The sequence below is a fragment of the Geotrypetes seraphini genome, chromosome 1 (assembly GCF_902459505.1).
Source record: "Geotrypetes seraphini chromosome 1, aGeoSer1.1, whole genome shotgun sequence".
Lineage (NCBI taxonomy): Eukaryota > Metazoa > Chordata > Amphibia > Gymnophiona > Dermophiidae > Geotrypetes > Geotrypetes seraphini.
This window is the reverse complement of record NC_047084.1, coordinates 228888955-228908407: the sequence shown is the minus strand read 5'-3', so window position 1 is coordinate 228908407 and position 19453 is coordinate 228888955. Positions and strand designations below refer to the sequence as shown.

Sequence of the window (19453 nt, the reverse complement as noted above, 5' to 3'; positions counted from 1 at the left end):
TCTATGTCCACAGAGTAGGGAAGCCCTTTAGCACCTCTCTTACTAGATGCTGCACTGTAATTCCTCTCTATTGGTTCTCTCTCTCTCTCTCTCTTTTTTTTTTTTTTTTTGCCCTACATGCCATCCCAAAGGAGAACTAACTAATCCTTTTGAACAGAATCCACAAAAAGGGTGAAGAGGAAAAAGAAGAGGGCATTGGAGGAGAGCAGAAGAATGGTGAAACTTGAAAGAAATACTTAATCATTGCCATCCTCAGTCCAATCATGTGAAGCCTTGCAGGCTGAAGCTTGGGGTTTCAGAGTCAATTTCTGTCCATTCCACTTAAAATTCCCAGAATGCAACAAATAAAATCTACCGGCAAATTACCTTATCCATCCAATATCAATTAGCAAAATGCTGGAACCAACTACCATTTACACTACAATCTTGTGACCACTATCTCAGGTTCAGAAAACTTTTTAAAGCATTTCTGTACCAAGACAGGGAGCCAACCTGGAAGTAACTGAAATGGTAATTACAAAAGCCCATTTCTAAACTGTCCAGTGCAACTCCTGAGACATAACGATGAGCCAAAGATGACCTACTTGAACTTGTAACTATGTATTTGTAACTATGACCTAACTCTATTAATAACTGTACTGATCTACCTGTACTAGCAAATCTAATGAATGTCAGTGTCATACTAAACTGTCCATTGTAACTTCCTGGGTAACTGACCCAACCTCTTGTAATGCAATCTGACCTTGAACTGAATAGGTAAATTAACATAACATAACAAATCCCCATTAGGATCATTGCTAGTCACTGTCGCATCAAGCCAAGATTGAGGTCTTGACCAGTGGGGCACAGGCCATGATTTCTACCTTTGGGAGTCAGGAAGATTAAGAAGTGTCATTCTGCTGTACCACCCCATCTGATGGAGGCAGAAAATACTGGCTGTTTCCAGGGCTGTACCACTCAGTACACTAATCACAGAAATGTTGGTGCTATCTGCCTCCATATGCTGTTGGGTCATAAATCACTTATCTGGACTTGTCTAGCAAGATGACAAAGAATGATGTTTTGTACTTCTAAGAAGACCGGAGGGGGTAGGGGCAAACCTACATGAAGTAGAAGTTGAATCTTATAAACAAAGGCTTAAGGGACAATCTGCACACTGTCAGTTATAATTCTAACCACTTTAGGCCCCTGTTTACTAAAATGGAGAGATTTTTTCAGTTACTGTAAGCTAACTGCCCAAATTAAGATGTGGTACCTTCAAATTCTCTGCATTAACTGTCAAAGATGTTCCCAGTATTTTTAGTAAGGTTGCCATGCCAACAGAGGGTAATTCGATAAGGGGGCACCTAAATGTAAGTGCTAGGAAAGCCTCTATTTGAAGCCTATTCATTAGGCCCATACTCAGCTCAAAGCAAGTGCTTATCATTGCATCTCAATGTGCACATAACAGAATACTAGATAACAGCAAAGCAGTAGCCGACACATGCCAAATCTGCCTGTAAATGAGCACTTGAATGGAGGTGCTCTGGAATGTGTTGCCTGAGGATGTGGTAAAAGCAGTTATGTCGCTGATTTTAAAAAAGGTTTGGACCATTTCCTGGCAAAAAGTCCATAAACTGCTGTTGAGACAGACATGGGTGAAGCCACTGCTTGCCTTGGATTGGTGGCTTGGAATGCTGCAACTATTTGGGTTTTTGCCAGGTGCTTGTGACTTGGAATGGCCTCCGTTGTGACGGGATTCTGGGCTAGATGGACCACTGGTCTGATCCAGTAAGGCTATTCTTATGTACTGCTGTCCTAAATTAATCTGCTAAATAAAGCTGACCTAAGTTCTAAGCTATTTATAGACCTAGTTATAGCCCTTGCTCTACCTCACTACTAAATATGTCACTCCCTTTCAGCCTCCAGATGTCTAGAACAGAATGCAAATTTAATAAATAAAATGCGATGAAATTATTTTCATTTAATCTTGCTGTTGGATCTTTAAGAGTTAATCTATCACATCTGCTTTGCAGGTTATATCTTGTTTCCTATGATTACATAAATTGCAAGAATATGAAAATATAACACTTCCATGTAGCTGGAAGAGGAATATTCACAAATCATATATTAAAAAGAAATTTAGCCTACCTGGCAGATTCCCAAGTTGTTGAAGAAAAAGGTTTCTCCATAGGGAGAAATAACCGATGGTGTCTGTTCACTAGATACTTGTTTAAAAAGAAGAATTACATTAATTTAAAGAGTGAATTTTCTGCAGCAGAATAAACAAACCTATGTCAGTTCTTATGTTTATAATTTCTACTATGGCACTTTATTATATCATAAGATTTCACAGATATTGAGAGAAGGGGGAAGGGGATGGGACTTGTATACTGCCTTTCTGTGCTTACACATTCAAAGGGCTCCTTTTACTAAGGTTAGCTAGCGTTTTTAGCGCACACACAAAATTACTGTGCACTAAACCGCGCGGTACGCTTCTAGAATAACGCTAGCTCAATGCTGGTGTTAAGGTCTAGCACGCGCTATTCCGTGCGTTAAGGCCCTAAGTGGTTTACATATACACATGTACTTATTCTGTACCTGGGGTAATGGAGGATGAACACTGGCTTTTACAAAGCTGAGGTAGAGGTTTCTACCATGGGCCAGCAAGGTAGAATTCCTATGAGCATCAGAGCATTTATCTCACCAGCCCTGTGGGTTTGTAAAAAGAAGCTCTAAGTGACTTGCCCAGGGTCACAAGGAGCAGCAGCAATGAGACAGATTCTACAACCTTAGGATGCTGAGGCAGCAGCTCTACCACTAGGACACTCCTCGTCTCCATTACACCTCTATTACATATTACGCAATCTAAAGTTAATTAAATTATGAACACATATAAATGAGGTCAGGTAAAAATATATCTTGTACATCATCAGATGCACAAAATTAGAACAAGGGCATTATTTTCTTCATTATTTTCTGTACACTTATATGTCTATGTTTGATATTAGCAAAATTTCTCTAATATGCCTGATTAGTTGAAGGCTTTAGCCCAATTTTGTGGCTTGTAGGTTTAGTCTCAAGTGACTTCAATAAAGTATTTTTTTAAAAGATTGCATTGGAATACAACTCACCGTTTTGTGCAGGTGAAGTAGGACTCTCAGCAGGCAGTTTGTTTAACATACAAATATTTCTTCTTTCTTGAAGGCTGATTGAAAGAAGGTCAAAATTTTTCATAGCAAATATTTCTCATGCACCTTGACACGTGTTCAGAACTAGATCAAGAGTAGTGGACACCCTAGGTGAACCTTCAGCCTTACCACACACCACCTCAATTAACTTACAGACACAAAGCTTGTACCCCCCCAAAAAAAAAAAAAAAAAATCATAATTAAAGTCAACAAGTCTCAAATTTTAGCTTTATTCTGGACTTTCTATGCTTCAAATTAAACAAGGGTGGGTGGTTGACATACATATACTGTGTTCAGAACAAGATCAAGAGTAATGCATACCCTAGGTCAGGGGTGTCAAACTCAATCACATAATGGGCCGAAATCTAGAACACAGGCTAAGTCGAGGGCCAAATTTACTATTAAGATACTTAGTATTAGTAGAAGTATAGATCCTTCCTCGCCCTTAGACACCTGTGGCGCGGTCAGGCACTTCTGTGGACCGCCCTGCTCCAACCTAGCTTTTACACTGGGACTGGATCCTTCTGTCTACAAATGGTTACTGAGGCAGCGTGGTGAGGAGCTTGGAGCGCCACTGGGACCGGGGCTGCACAGTCAGGCACTTAGACGCGACACAGTTACCAAGGGCGACATAAAACCGCCAAGCGGGCGGATTTGGCCCCTGGGCCTTGTGTTTCACATTTGTGCCCTAGGAGAACCTTCAGCCTTACCATACACCTCCTCGATTAACTTACAAGCACCAAGCTTGCACTCCCCCACCAAAAAAAAAAAAATTCAATATATATAGCTGTGAATTACAAATCGATGCACTCTACAAAGACCATACAGTAAGTCCAATAAATTATTTCATTCTACAACTTCATCATATCTTCATAATTTCCTTGCTCTAATAAAATTATGGAAAAAGAGGAAAAGACTTCAGTTGCTCCAAGCAGTTTCCTATTTTTTCACTTTCTCTCATAATGATATGATATGAATTTATTAGGAGCTCAACATCATAGTCTAAAAAACCTCCACCCCTTTAAATTTTATTAAGTTCACAAGTTCACTATTTGTAAAATCGCATTGGATTATGATATTGCGATCAAATCAAATCTATAATAATAATCCTCTAAGCGCGCATGCGCACTTAGGGGGATGTGGAGACCTGACATGTGCTGTGTCCGTCCGTGGCCGGCGGCTTCAGCGCATGCGCCAGCTTGGCGCATCAGACAGAGGATGAAGGCGGTGCGGAGCAGCGCTGGCGGCAGCAGTGTCGGGTAGGAAACAAGATGAAGACTTCCCCCTCCCATACCAACCGCTACCGCTCCTGTTTGAAGCGGCCTGCTGAGGTTCGCGGTTGGCTGTAGCGAACCTTGCAGGCTGCTCTCCACATGGAGCACGTTCCCTCTGATGCGATTGCGTCAGAGGGAACGTGCTCCCATATGGAGAGTGGCCTGCGAGGTTCGATACAGCTGGCTGCGAACCTAAGCAGGCCGCTATGAACAGGAGCGGCAGCAGCGGCAGGAACCATGGATGGATGGATGGAGGGGAAGAACAGGAGGGGAAGCCAGGGCTATGAAGCAGGCAGAAAAGGGGGCTGTTTTGGTGGGAAGGTTGTGCTGAGTGCAGACAGCAATCATGGGGGGTGGGGGAAACAGAAGGGGGTGGGGGAAACAGGCAGGCATGGCACAACAGGGGGCCAGAGAGAGAGCGAAAGGGGGCTGCTTTGGGAAGAGGAGTATGCTGGGGCAGACAGCAATAATGGGGGGAGGAACAGAAGGGGGGCCACGAAGCAGGCAGGCATTGCACAACAGGGAGAGAGGGAAAGAGGACTGCTTTGGGGGGATGGTTGTGCTGGGGGCAGACAGCAATCATGGGGGGGAACAGAAGGGGGGCCACGAAGCAGGCAGGTATTGCACAACAGGAGGAGAGGGAAAGGGGGCTGCTTTGGGGGGATGGTTGTGCTGGGGGCAGACACCAATCGTGGGGGGGAGGAATAGAAGGGGGCCACGGAGCAGGCAGGCATTGCACAACAGGGGGAAAGGGGGCTGATTTGGGGGGAGAGTTGTGCTGGGGGCAGACAGCAATCATGGGAGGGAACAGAATGGGGCCACGGAGCAGGCAGGCAAGGCACAACCGGGGGCCAGGGGGAGAGGGAAAGGAGGCTGATTTGGGGGGAGGAGTGTGCTGTGGCAGACAGCAATCGGGGGGGGGGGAGAGGAACAGAAGGGGGCCACAAATCAGGCAGGCATTGCACAACAGGGGGAGAGGGAAAGGGGGCTGCTTTGGCAAGCAGTGGGGCCAGGGAGACAGACAGAAAGAAAGACGCACAGACATGGGACCAGGGAGAGACATAGACACAAAGAATGACAGACAGACAGCGTCCAGGAAGAGAGAGAGAGAGACAAATAAAAAACAAAAAACAGACATACAGACATCTACTCTAGCACCCGTTATTGTAACGGGCTTAAACACTAATTTTTAAATAAACTTGAAAACTTGAAAAAAAACCTTGAAAACTTGAAATATTTTCAATTGCATGTGTGGTGAAAATAGATGAGCACAGAGAACCATAAAAATTGCTGGCAGCTGAAATTTAAAGGGCAGCTCTTGAAGAAGCAGACGGGTGAAATGGAGTGGCTCTGTCAAACACAGCCATTTCAACTAAGTTGCAGTGATGCATAATTAAGCTAAACTACTTAATTCACAAGATACATTTAAGCAGTATTAAACTAGGCAGAGGGAAAGACCAGACTGGACTGATCAGAAAAGGAGCAAATATGCCAGATTTAGGGAAGAACAGACTGAGTGATGCAAGATCATGTGTAGGAAGGAGGAAAATAGGGAGAAATACTGGTCTCAAGGAGGGTGGGTAAAGAGACTAGATCAGGCTGGCCATTAGAGAGGGGGAGAGTTGTAAACTCAGGGAGGTTAGGCCACGAGAGAAAAAAAAAGTTGGAAAACTGCACTGATCATGACGGATCCATAATGACAGCAGAACCTAGGGGCAAAAATCCAAAACTGTCTTCTGTTGTAACATATCTGTAGGCTGTGTTCCTGTGCCTGACACACTGAACACTAATCTTTGGCTGAATAAAAAAAACAGAGCATATACCATATATACTCGAATATAAACTGGGATTTTGGGGCCAAAAAACTGGCTCAAAAATGGGGGTCTCGGTTTATATTCGGGTCAATGCCCCCTCCCAGAATTTTTTTTTTTAAGACCGCCACCGCAGCAACGCTCTGTCCCCGCCTCCCTCCTTGCCCTATCCTCATACAGTACTTCATCTTAGCGATCCACGGTGGAGCTGCAGCGGGCAGGAGCGAACTTTCCAAGTTCCTGCCCTGCTGCTAACCGGCTGCTGCGAGTTCCTTCGGCACTGAGCTACACGAGCAGGAGCACGATTTGGCGCTGCTGCTCAGTACTGAGAGGCATCCTTACTGGCTCCTGTTGTAGTTCGTGAGACCACAGGAACTCACAGCATGGCTCTGCATGGGACAGGAGTGTAGGAAGATCGTTCCTGCCCCACGTCACTATTAGACCACCAGGTAAGGTCCGGAGGAAGGTCAGAGCCGGCCCAAAAGTTATTCGTGAATTTTCCCTATTTGCGGGCCGGCTCTGCCCCTAACCCCCGCGAATAGGGAGGGAGAAGTGTAAATGTTACAAATAGGAAAATATTAACATTCAAAAACAAATTTTACAGTAAAATACCTATGTTTTCTATGCCACTCCTAACATGGTCTACTTCAATGAAATAATATTTATGTTTCTTTGTATGTTTCCCTATAAATACACCCATTTTGATAAATGAAGCATTCTGCATTTGTTAGCAAATAAATCAACAAAATTGGCTTGCTCATCTCGTCTTCGTTCCTTAAATTTGTATAAATCATCAACTGAGAATCTGGACAAACCAAAAATCCAGACTGAAGCAAACCCTCAGCAGTTTTTGGACTTGTACTGTACTCAGAATCTATGCAGTAAACCTTCCATGTAAAAACAGCACCAACTCTCAGGACACAAAAAGTAAGAACAATACTTTTAAAAAAGGCAGAAGAAGCTGGATTGCTATGTATCACCACACTGAAAACACAGAACTAAACCATGGCTCTCAGCACACCTATGGAAATTGAGGCAAGAATTAAGACAGAGTGAAAGGAAATGGTGAAAATCAGATGACGTAGATGATATAAGAAAGTTATTTGATCAGGTTGAAAGACAATATTTGGATATATGAAAAAGAAAAAGGTATGGGAAATTTGAGCTACAAAGAACGCTTTAGAAAACTGAGCTTGTTCACCCTTGAGAAGAGAAGAATGCGTGGAGATATGATAGAGACTTTTAAAATACTAAAAGGATTTGATAAAATCCAGCAAGATACATCGTTATTCACATTGTCAAATGTGACTCGGACGAGAATTCATGTACTGAAATTGAGAGGCGACAGGCCCAAGACAAATGTCAGGAAGTTCTGTTTCACACAACGAGTGGTGAACGCTTGGAACGCTCTCCCAGAGAAAGTTGTGACGGAGACCTCCATTATAGGATTCAAGGGCAAGTCGGATGCATACCTCCTTGCAAATCACATTGAGGGATACAGGTAAACAAGGTCTCATCTGGGAACACCTGGGTCTTCATTAGGAAGCACCTAGTTGGGCCTCCGCATGTGCGGGTCACCGGACTGGATGGACCAAGGGTCTGATTCGGTGAAGGCATTTCTTATGTTCTTTTGTTCTTAAAAAACTAACCCCCTCTTTTACTAATGTCTAGCATGGGTTTTAGCACTGGCAGCAGCGGTACCTGTTCCGATACTCATAGGATTTCTATGAGCACCGGAGCAATTACCACTGCTGCCGGCGCTAAAACCCACGCTACGCATTAGTAAAAGAGGGGGTTTTAGAGCTAAGATTAACATGGCTGGAAATTATGTGACATTACTCTTTAATACGGTACACTCCTTAATGAAGGATATTATACTGGGATACAGAGGTGGTTGAATGCAGGGGAGGGGGTTCTTTTTAAATCTTTATTAATTTCCAGATCAGATACAAAGTGCAAACAATATACAATCAAATAGTACATTAAACAGCACTTATGATCAAACAAATATTATTACAAAGTACATTTCCCCCTCCCTCCCTCCCTGGATGTGGGTAAAAATCAATTAGGAATTAAAAGCTTATTTGAATGGGAACGGATCAAATAAGCCTTTTACACAATTTACATTCAAAGGAAGAACCTCTGATTTGCTCCAATTTATTTTATAACTAGAAAATTTGCCAAATTAATCAATCAATTCCAGTAAATGCGGAATAGTTGATTCAGGATTCTTCAAATGAAGCTGAATATCATCTGTGTAGGCCAAAACTTTATAGTCCCAACCCGCATATGGAATTCCCTGTATCTCCTTTGCCTGCTGAACAGCCAATAACAAGGGTTCCAAAACAATATCAAAAAGCAAAGGAGATAAGGGGCAGCCTTGTCTAACTCCCCTTTTTAGACAAAAACATTCAGAGAATGTGTTATTAATATATAATCTGGCTGAGGGGAACTATACAAAGTTTTGAATCGTTTGAATAAATCCAGAACCCACTCCAAACCAATCCATTGCTTGGTACATAAAAGTCCATTCTACACGATCAAAGGCCTTTTCTGCATCTAAAAACACAGAGAAGGCCGGATCATCCATTGTTTTTGCTAAATTTAGCATATGAAATGCCAATCTGGTGTTGTTTGCAGAATGTCTTTGAGCAACAAGCATACCAATCATATAAGGGAGAGCTTTGGCTAGTCTTAAAGCCAATAATTTAGCCAGAATTTTTCCATCCACAATAGGCCTGTAATTTGAAACCAACAAGGGGTCTCTGTTTGGCTTTGGCAAAACTATGGTTAAAGCTTCTGCCATAGTACCCGACATCTGATCCTTCATCAGTTGTAATTGGTATAATTTAAAAAGATGAGGTTACAGTATCGTTTGAAAAAATATTTAAAAAACTCCACAGTGAATCCATCACTACCCGGAGCAGAACCAGCTCTGAGAGACTTCAGTGCTGACTGGAGTTCTGTAAATGATATAGGCACCTCAAATTTTTCTTTTATATGCTCAGGAATTTTTTTTCCCTTAATTAATTTTAAAAATTCACTGCCATCCTTTTCTTTTTTTTTAATTCTTTATTCATTTTCAAACTTACAATAAGTGTGATAAAATGTCCAAACAAATTAACAATATCTATATCACTTAATAATCATCAATGGTAACAGTGATAAATACTTAACTCCCACCCTTCCCCCCCTTACCTATCAAATAATCAATACTTATACAATACATAACTATAAAATTCCCCCCCCCCCTTTCCTCACAATTGAACTTGTAAATTTAAGGGAAAAGAAAATTTCATCTAATCAGTACAATACTTTGTTAATGGCTCCCAAACATCTTGAAATTTCTTGAAACTACCCCGCTGTATTGCCAGAAATCTCTCCATTTTATATATATGACATAAGGAATTCCACCAAAATTATAATTTAATCTACTCCAGATTTTCCAATTATACGTAATTTGTTGAATGGCAACACCAGTCATTATGAGTAATAATTTGTTATTGTTTGTAGAAATCTGACTTTTTGCTCTCATTGCCATACCAAATAGCACAGTATCATATGATAATGCCACTGGGTTATCTAATAAACAATTAATTTCCAGAAATTCATAATAAATGGACAATAGAATAATAAATGATCTAAAGTCCCTGCTTCGAGATGACAGTGCCAACATCTATTAGACTTAGAGCTATCCAATTTTTGTAACCGAACAGGGGTCCATAACGCTCTATGTAACAGAAAAAAACAAGTTTGTCTCATAGATGCTGACACTGTACATCTTATCCTCCAAGACCAAATTCGTGGCCATTGAGATGCAGTAATTTGATGCTTAATCTCAATGCTTCAAATGTCTCTAAGACCAGTGTTTAATTTCTTTTTAATAAGTCCATTTAATAATTTATGCCATCCTTTTCTTTATTTGAATAACGCTCAGAAAAATATAAAACTTTATAATAATCCAAAAGTTGATTTAAAACATCTGCAATATGGGTATATATTTTACCATTCTCATCCTTAATGGCCACAATCTTTATTTTCCTCTTTTTAGCTTTAAGATAATTAGCCAATAATCTCCCCGCTTTATTCGAGTTTCCATAATACACCGCCTGTTGGCAAAACAAATCTTTCCTAGCCAATTGTGAGGAAATCTCATTATATTTCTATTTAGTTTTCAACAGGGCAGTCAAAGTATCTTGTTTCCAATTCAATGCCAATTATGACTCTAAAGTCAAAATAGTTTGTTCCAAATTAGTGAATTGAGTAATTTCCTAATATGTGCCGAATAAGAAATAATTTGCCATCTTACAGTATCCTTGAAAGCATCCCATAAAGTTTCCAAAGAGATTTCTTCTGATGTATTGAATTGAAAATATTAATTCATTTTTAGTTGAATTTCCTCAAGAAAGTTTGAATCCGTAAGCAGTGCATTATTGAATCTCCAAATAGGCCTACCAGAATCTTCTTCAGTGAACTGATATTCTATCCAAATTCCAGCATGATCCGACAGAAGGATCGGGTCTATTCTGGCTTTTGTAACCTGTTGAATTAGATGGTCAGAAACAAAATAATAATCAACTCTTGAAAGTGATTTATGATTTAAAACAAAAATTCACGAGCATTGAAATGAAAAATCTGCCATATATCCTTTAATCCACATTTATGTAAAAGATTGTCCAGGCCTAATGCTTTTAAGTTTCTACTCGATTGTTTATCCATTATTGGATCCATGACAGCATTGAAGTCTCCAACTACAATTAAATTAGTCGTAGCCAGTGACAGAATTATTTGTTGGGAGTTGTTTTTTTTAAATCCGCCTGATTAGTGTTATGTGCATAAATATTAAGAAGCGTCAGAGTATCTTCTCCTGAAGTCATATTAACATGGAACCATCTACCCATGGGAGGGAAGAAGAACAACAGAAAAGAGAGTGAGCAAAATGTTGGACCATGGAGATAGAGGAGGAGAGATGGACTCATGGGAGGGCAGGAGGAATGAGATCTGGGATAAGAAAGGGGATGGAAAGAAAGGGACAGGGAGTTATAGCCTGACCAGTGGAGAGAGGAATGGGATTCTGAATGTGGTGAGCCATGTGACTGGATGGACCATTCAGGTCTTTATCTGCCATCATCTACTATGTTACTATGTTACTATGTGGATGAAATCAAAACGGAGATGACAAGATGAGAGAGAGCAGTGAGTGATAGAAATGTGGTAATGGGGAATAGGAGGCTGGGAAAGGAGTGAGATGGGAAATGGGAGAGCTAGGGACTGAGAGAAGATGGAGAATTGAGAGGTAGCTGAACATTTAAAAAGAAGGGTGAGAAAGAAGACAAAATTTGAGTGGACAGAGGCAGAAAAGAAAAAGTTAAGAAAGCTGAAAGGGAAAAATCATACTTTGGAGACAGGCATAAGAAGGAAATGGAACGAGAGAAGAGGAGAAAAAAATGGACAGCAGACACCTAAAAGAGAATTAGTTGAAGATAGACAAAAAGCAGAAAGAGAAACTGGGACCAAGATGATGGAAAAACAAAATATCCATATGTTAGCTTTGGGATACATGCATCACAATTATTTTTGTATTCAGTAGCGTAGTCATATACAGCTGATTTGGGGGAGGGACTGGAGCCCAAAATTAGTGGATGGGCACCAAAGTTTCTCCCCACCTGAGTGCAATTTGCAAATACTAGAGCTATTGGCAGCATTAAGTATTTCCAAGGGTTGCTGGAACCTGAGCATTTTAAAAATCAATGGTCTAGGGCAGGGGTGTCAAAGTCCCTCCTCGTGGGCCGCAATCCAATCAGGTTTTCAGGATTTCCCCAATGAATATGCATGGGATCTATTTGCATGCACTATTTTCATTGTATGCTAATAGATCTCATGCATATTCTTTGGAGAAATCCTGAAAACCCGCCTGGATTGCGGCCCTTGAGGAGGGACTTTGACACTGATATAGGATGAGGAGAGCAAGTCCTTGTATTGATACAGCCCTTTAGGTAAGGAAACTAAAGGTGAAGAACCTCTGAAATCCTTAGGCCATACCATTGTAGGCCTAAAATGATTAAAAATACCCTGGCTATAGCTGTTAGCTTTCGCACAGTATATGCTTGCTGGAAAATAACTTGCTGAGAACAGCAAGTAAAGCGAAACTTATGCTAAGATAAGCAAGTCAAGCGAAACTTATTCTTTCACATGACAACTGGCGCCAATCTGCTATGATATCATAAAAGGATTAGGACATGTCCTGACCAAGAATATAAAAATAAATTATTTGCATGAAATATCCTTTGAGGGGCAGATACTTACTGGCCTTTGGCTTGAAATCGCTGACCATGATGGTTAAAATGACATTTGCGGGAAAAGGTAGTGATTTTACAGTAAATAGGACACACGTATAGTATGACACAAATATTGGAACCCAATTAATAAACTAATAAGTGTAATGATGTGTGTAAGTAACCAATAAAAACTAATCATATGACTTGTGCCAACGTGGCCTTAGACTACCAAGAATTGTATAAAAATAGCTTTTCTGATCATGTAAGCAGAACAGACACTAGATCTCAGGCCTGACGATCGTATGCTCTGTTACTCTATATGCTGACAGGTTCATTCTCGTAAGCTGTTACTGATTTATTAATAATACTTTGCTAGGGAAATCAAAAATAGTAATCTGTGAGGATCGCTATAAATTAAATTCACTACTCACAGCTCTAATAACATTCAATAAATAATTAATAAATAAATATAAAGTGCTCAGACCCAAACCATAAAGATGTTTGTGATAACTACAAACTTATGGCTGTCTTATGGGACCATCATTGCGCTTTATTGTCCCTTACCACTCACATCATTTACTATTAACATCATGCCATAAAAAGCAATGATATAATAATCACTTATCTGTTTGAATGAGTGTTTGATGATTATTGAGGCAGCCAAAAAGTCACTAAAGTGCCAGTGCAGTAAAAAGTGCAAGTGCGAGTCGGGGGGAGGGGGGGTCATCTGGCTAATGATCTATTTCAGCACTTTTTACTGCACTGGCACTTTAGTGACTTTTTGGCTGCCTCAATAATCATCAACCACTCATTCAAACAGATAAATGATTATTACATCATTGCTTTTTATGGTATACTGATTTATTAATAAAATATCTTATAGTGAAGAGCAGTATATTGAGTGTGAGGTATCTCATTGATTGTAGGCCCCTGAACAGCAAGGCCAACAACAACACCCTTGGTCTATGGCCACTCTGTTTATTTCCAAACTGCAATGGAATGCGGTGAGCCCGCTCAAGTTCAAATGGAAACTGAAAGTTTAGTGAAAGTAATTTGGGGATGTTGTCCTCTAAAAATTTAATCGGATCTGATCCTTCCACTACCTCAGGAAGTCCTAAAAGCTTAACAGTAGACCTCCCGCTCCGGTTATTAGAGTCCTCTAATTCGTTCTCTAGTCGGGACACCAGTCTGTGATCCATTTTGTATTGCTTCAACTGCCTCTCAGAATCCGTTACCCATTGTTCTAGTTGTTCAGTTTGGGCATTACATACTTTTAACTGCAGGGACATTTTAGCCATTTCCTCTTGAACTGCATGTATTTCAATCTGGATTTCCTGCAATAAATCCTTTATTGATTTAAGTTCAGCCATCAGCTGCTCAAATTGCTCACCAGTCCTTTGGTAAAGGCACTTTGGATGGTGTGGGTGGGTCAGGTTTTGAACGTTTTGCTGTACTTGCTGTGAATGCAGCATCCAATCGGATCTGCCTTCCAGATGCCATCAAGTTAATAAAGAAAAATCCTGCTTTGAATAACTATTTTTGGCTGGAAAATGCTGATAAAGTTACCAAAAGGACATATGAGGGAAGAGCTGAAAAACTATCTGTCCATTCCTACTCGCAGCCAAGCCACACCCCCTGAATGCAGGTTAATATGTTGATAGTTTAGTTAAGAAAGTAGAAAACGTAATAGAGAAGAATGATGATAGGGTGTATAATGAATGCTAGAGAAGAGTGATGGTATTTTACAGAATGAAGGTGTAACTGATGTAGAGGAGATCAAAATCAGTGGTCTATGTTTGTTTCTGTGAGTAAGGAAGTTTCAAGTTTAAGTTTCAAGTTTATTGAGATTTTGATTTAAACGCATTATCAAGTATTTTCAATGCATATAGCAATAATAATTTGGGGGGGACAAATAAAACAGTTTAAAACCATAAACATACAGTTTTATCCATAGTTACATTAAAGATACGTAAGGAATGAAAGGTTAAATTACATTTGATTTAAAATAAACAATTAAAAATAAAATAACAGTTAGGGAAGAACAACTTTAGGAGAGGCATTACAGAGAAAAAAAAAATGTTTATGAAGACTTAGTCTAAGAGTAATTGTTTAGGTAACACCTGATCTAAAAGTAAATAGGAGAGTCAAAAGGATTGTCTGATCTAAGATTCATAAGCATCTTTATAAAGATAGCTTTTTAGATTGCTTTTAAATTTTTCTAAGGAGGTTTCAGTGTGCAAATAGATTGGAAGTTTGTTCCAAAGCTGGGGTCCCAAGATAGAAAAGGTTGTGGTTCTTCTGGTGCGTTACTTTCAGTGATGGAATGGTCAACAAACACTGATCTGTTGATCGAAGACAGGGGTGCCCAATACGTCGATCGCGATCGACCAGTAGCTCAGGAAAAGGGGATAGAGGGGTATAAATAGAGGATTACTGCACAGGTCCTGGACCTGTTGGGCCGCCGCGTGAGCGGACTGCTGGGCATGATGGACCTCAGGTCTGACCCAGCAGAGGCATTGCTTATGTTCTTATGTAAGGCAACGTGAGTCGATCGCGGAGCCCATCCCGAGCTCCGTGATAGACTAGTGTTGCCGTCCTGATCTACCGGGCCGATCAGCCTTCCTCGGTGTTCTCCCTAGGGCCGTTTAGCTGCTGCCGCCGCAGTTGAACATTTTTTTTAAAAAACCCGGCTTGGAAATTTCAGCCCGTAGCGAACTTATGCTCTGGGCTCTAAAGTGTGCATGCCGGCTTCTCTTCTCTTCCCTCCGAAACCGGAAGCTATGTCCGAAGGGGGGGGTGGAAGGGAAGCCGGCATGCACATGTTGAGAGCCTTGAAGCAAGCGTTCGCTACGGGCTAAGGCGGAAGACATGTTAGTGAAGCATTTCCTCTTCTTGCTGCCGAGTCCTGCCTACTTTCTGTTTCCGCGAAGGCAGGACCTGGCAGCATTTCTCCCAACAGCTCGATCGCGATGCTGGTCGGCCGAAGCAGGGAGAGGTTGGAGTGGCGTCGGCTTTTGGGCCTGTTATTGGCGTCGGCTTTCGGGCCTGTTATTGGTGGCGGTTTGGGTCCTGGTCCCCGATGGCAGTGGCAGTGGCTTGGGGGAGGGCAGGGAGAAAGAAAGAAAAAGGGCAGGCAGGGAGACAGAAGCAAAGAAGCGAAACAGAAAAAAAAGAAAGGGAGGCAGAGAGAAAGAAAGGGCAGGGAAAGAGGAAGAAAAAGTTGAGGGAGGGAATGAGGTCTGGAGGAGAGGAAGCACACACGCTAAAAGAAGGGAAAAAAGATTGGATGCACAGTCATAAGAAGAAAGTGCAACCAAAGACTCATGAAATCACCAGTCAACAAGGTAGGAAAAATGATTTGATTTTAAATTTAGTGATCAAAATGTGTCTGAATTTATATCTGCTGTCTATATTTTACACTGTGGTCCCCTTTTACTAAACCGCAATAGCGGTTTTTAGCACAGGGAGCCTATGAACGTCGAGAGCAGCGCTGGGCATTCAGCGCAGCTCCCTGCGGTAAAAACTGCTATCGTGGTTTAGTAAAAAGGGAGGGGGTATATTTGACTATTTTTGTATGGTTGTTACTGAGGTGATGGTGCATAGAGTCATCTGCTTTGACCTCTTTGAAAAACCCTGAAATAGGAATGATAATTAACATTTTCTATGCATACAGTGTGCTTTGTGTTTTTTTAAAATTTTATTGTTGGTAGATCATTTTGACTTGGTCATTTTAAAAGTAGCTCGCAAGCCCAAAAAGTGTGGGCACCCCTGATCTAAGAGATCTAACTGGGGAATAAGGTATTAAATATCGATATAAGAATATTGGAGTATTAGTTTTCTGAATTTTGAATCTTAACAATGCAATTTTATATGTTATTCTTTGTGAAATAGGTAGCCAGTGTGCTTCTTGCAAAAGAGGAGTGACGTGATCATATTTTTTAGAGTTAGTAATAATTTTTATTGCTGTGTTTTGTATAATTTGTAGTCTTTGTATTTCTTTCTGTGTTATGCCTTGGTATAATGTATTACAGTAATCTAGCTTAGAAATTATCAAAGAGTGAATTAGGACATTAAGAGTTTTTGGTTCTAAGACTTTGGCTAAAAATCTAATGAGGTGTAGTTTATAAATACAACTTTTAACTACAGAACTGCTCTGATCATGGTAGGATAGTTCATGGTCCAAAAATATTCCCAATATTTTTGTCGTCACTTTTTGTAGTGGAAAATTGTCCAAAAAAATTTGTGCTGCAAATGTAATGTCCTATTTCCATGGTAGGAACATTATTGAAGATTTAGATGGATTTGTATGCCAGCATGTTGTCTTTTAACCACTGACTAATTTGTTTTAACTTGTTATTTATGTTCATTATCTCAGTAGAATCAGAGATAAAGTCTGTGATTTGTGGTTTAGCCCCCAACTAGATCAGTGTTTGAGCCATGCTTGTCAGTGGTGGTGAAAGCAATCGCTGAGGAGAGTGTTACTTTGGCTGCAAGTAGGTGTTATGCCAGACATTTGTAAAATCGCTACAGTTAAACCCCTGTTAGAGAGAATTTGGATGAGAATCTGAACAATTACAGACCAATTTCGATTCTTCCAGTTGTCTCTAAAATCATTGAGTGTGTTGTTTTGAGAGAACTGGAATTATTTGTTGAAGGGAAAAGTTGGTTAGATGACCATCAATATAAAGGACATGGAGTGGAAACTATTGCTATCAACTCTAGATGTTTTGAGAAGAGGGATTGTTACTGGTGTTACTTTCTGTCTGGTGGCTCTTGATATATAGGCAGCTTTTGATACAGTAGACCTAATAATGCTGTTAAACAAATTACAACAGGGTGAAGTGGTATTAAATTGATTTAGATCCTTTCTTACAGATCGGAAATTTATTGTAAAACGTTGGTCAAAGATCTCTGAGATAATGATGATGAAAAAAGGGGTGCCACTATCTGCACTATTATGTCAGCACTATCTGCACTATTATGTACCATTTATGTTGCATGAGTTGGGGAGTAGGATATCCATTTTTTCTTTCCTGTCTTGGATGGCGTAAAATATGTCTAGAAAAACTGAGAGTTTATGAATAAGATAACAAGCTGGATGCATGAGAACAAATTAGTTTTGAATTTGAAAAAGACAGAAGTGATGTTTGTTGGGAATGATGAATTGCTGTTAGGTTTAAGAAAATCGAAGGCGCAGGATGCGACTCTCCCTATATCATCTTATGTTAAGATAGTAGGGGTATATTTAGATACACAGCTCTCAATGTAGATGCAGATTATGCAATTTGTTAAGGGTGTTTTTCTCAGTTTAGATTACTGTCGAGGGTAAAATCTATTATGTCCATATCAGATTTTCGTACTGTGGTTCAGTGTATGGTGATGGCCAAGCTTGATTTTTGTAAATCTTTGATGGTGGGTATTGTGAAATTTAAAATTAAAGCACTGCAGGTAGTACAGAACGCTGCAGCATTAATGATTACAGGTGTAGCTTGGAATGATCATATTATATCAACACTGAAAAGTCTGCATTGGTTACCAATTCATTTAAAGATTGAGTACAAAATCTTGACAATTGTACATCAAGTGATTTATGGGGTGATACCTTGGTACCTACAACATGTTGAAACAGTATATATCTCTCAGAAACCTGAAGCCACAATCCACTATGAGTTGTAGTCTGTTGCGATTAATAAATTTTTTAAATAAAAAAGAGGTGACAGGCTAAGGAGTAATCTAAAGAAATACTTTTTTTTTTTACAGACAGGGTGGTAGATGCATGGAATAGTCTCTTGGTTGAGGTGGCGGAGACAAGCCTTCTCTTGTATTAAACTGCGCTAGCAATTTTTAGCGCAGAGAGCCGCGCTGAATGGCCCACGCTGTTCCCGATGCTCATAGGAATTCTATGAGCGTCGGGAGCAGCGTGGGCCTCAGCATGGCTCCCTGTGCAAGAAAACTGCTAGCGCAGTTTAAAAGAAGAAGCCCAAAGACTGTCAGAATTCAAGAAAGTGTAGGACAGGCACGTGGAATCTCTTAGGGAGAAGAGAAGATAGTGGATGTTGTGCATGGGCAGACTGGATGGGCCATTTGGCATTTATCTACTATCATGTTTCTATGAGCTACCTTTAAGATGGGTTATTGCAGAGATACTATTTTTTTTTTTTTTTATTATTTATTTATTCAATTTAATTAATACAAACAAGCAATAAACATACTTGTACACAGATTACACAAAATACTATAAGAAAAAAAACAAAAAACTATAACCCCAATTCCACTTAACACAGTGTTTTGGGTTACTCAATAATAATTCAAATTATTTAGTCCACAACTTTTGGAGAGAGACTTAAGAAAAAAATAAAAATAAGAAATAAGACGAATCTTGTCTAACTTAGAAAGCGGCATTTTTCTGCGGTGCTACAGCCATTCATAGCAGGTTACTCATTTTCAGTTACAGGCCCTACATGCTCTTTAGATTCTATAAATCCTATCAATTGTTTAGGCTCAAAAAATAAGTAATTCTTGTTCTGATAAGAAAAAAAACATTTTACAGGAAATTTCAACATAAAATTTGCTCCCAAGGCTAGGACTCTTGGCCGTAATGCCAAGAATTCCTTCCTACGCCTCTGAGATCTCAATGACATATCAGGAAATATTCGAACATTAGAGCCTAAAAATTGATCATTAATATGACGAAAAAACAAGCGTAGTATATATTCTCTATCACTTTCTAAAGCAAGAGTTATTAACAGGGTTTTCCTTTCCGTTATAACCTCTAAAGAGTTCTCCAGAAACGTCGTTAAATTCATGTTGTCATTATTTGTCCCTTGAATCTCATTAGGAGTGGAAACTTCTACAGATTTCTTTAGTTGCAGATAATTAGCTCTAACAATTGGTGGCAAACTTTCTGTAGGAATTAGCAA

The 19453-nt window shown here is 40.1% G+C and overlaps 1 protein-coding gene across 9 annotated transcripts in view; it reads right to left on the bottom strand.

Annotated features, from left to right (window-relative positions):
* ARAP2 (ArfGAP with RhoGAP domain, ankyrin repeat and PH domain 2) overlaps positions 1-19453 on the bottom strand; it is a 402332-nt gene that overhangs the window by 357207 nt on the left and 25672 nt on the right. For all 9 annotated transcript variants that reach the window (XM_033947679.1, XM_033947686.1, XM_033947705.1 and 6 more), the window contains 2 exons: positions 3114-3187; positions 2131-2207 (listed from right to left, as the gene is read on the bottom strand). In XM_033947679.1, coding sequence (XP_033803570.1) covers positions 2131-2207; positions 3114-3187 — 151 coding nt within the window. The remainder of the gene's footprint in view (positions 1-2130; positions 2208-3113; positions 3188-19453) is intronic.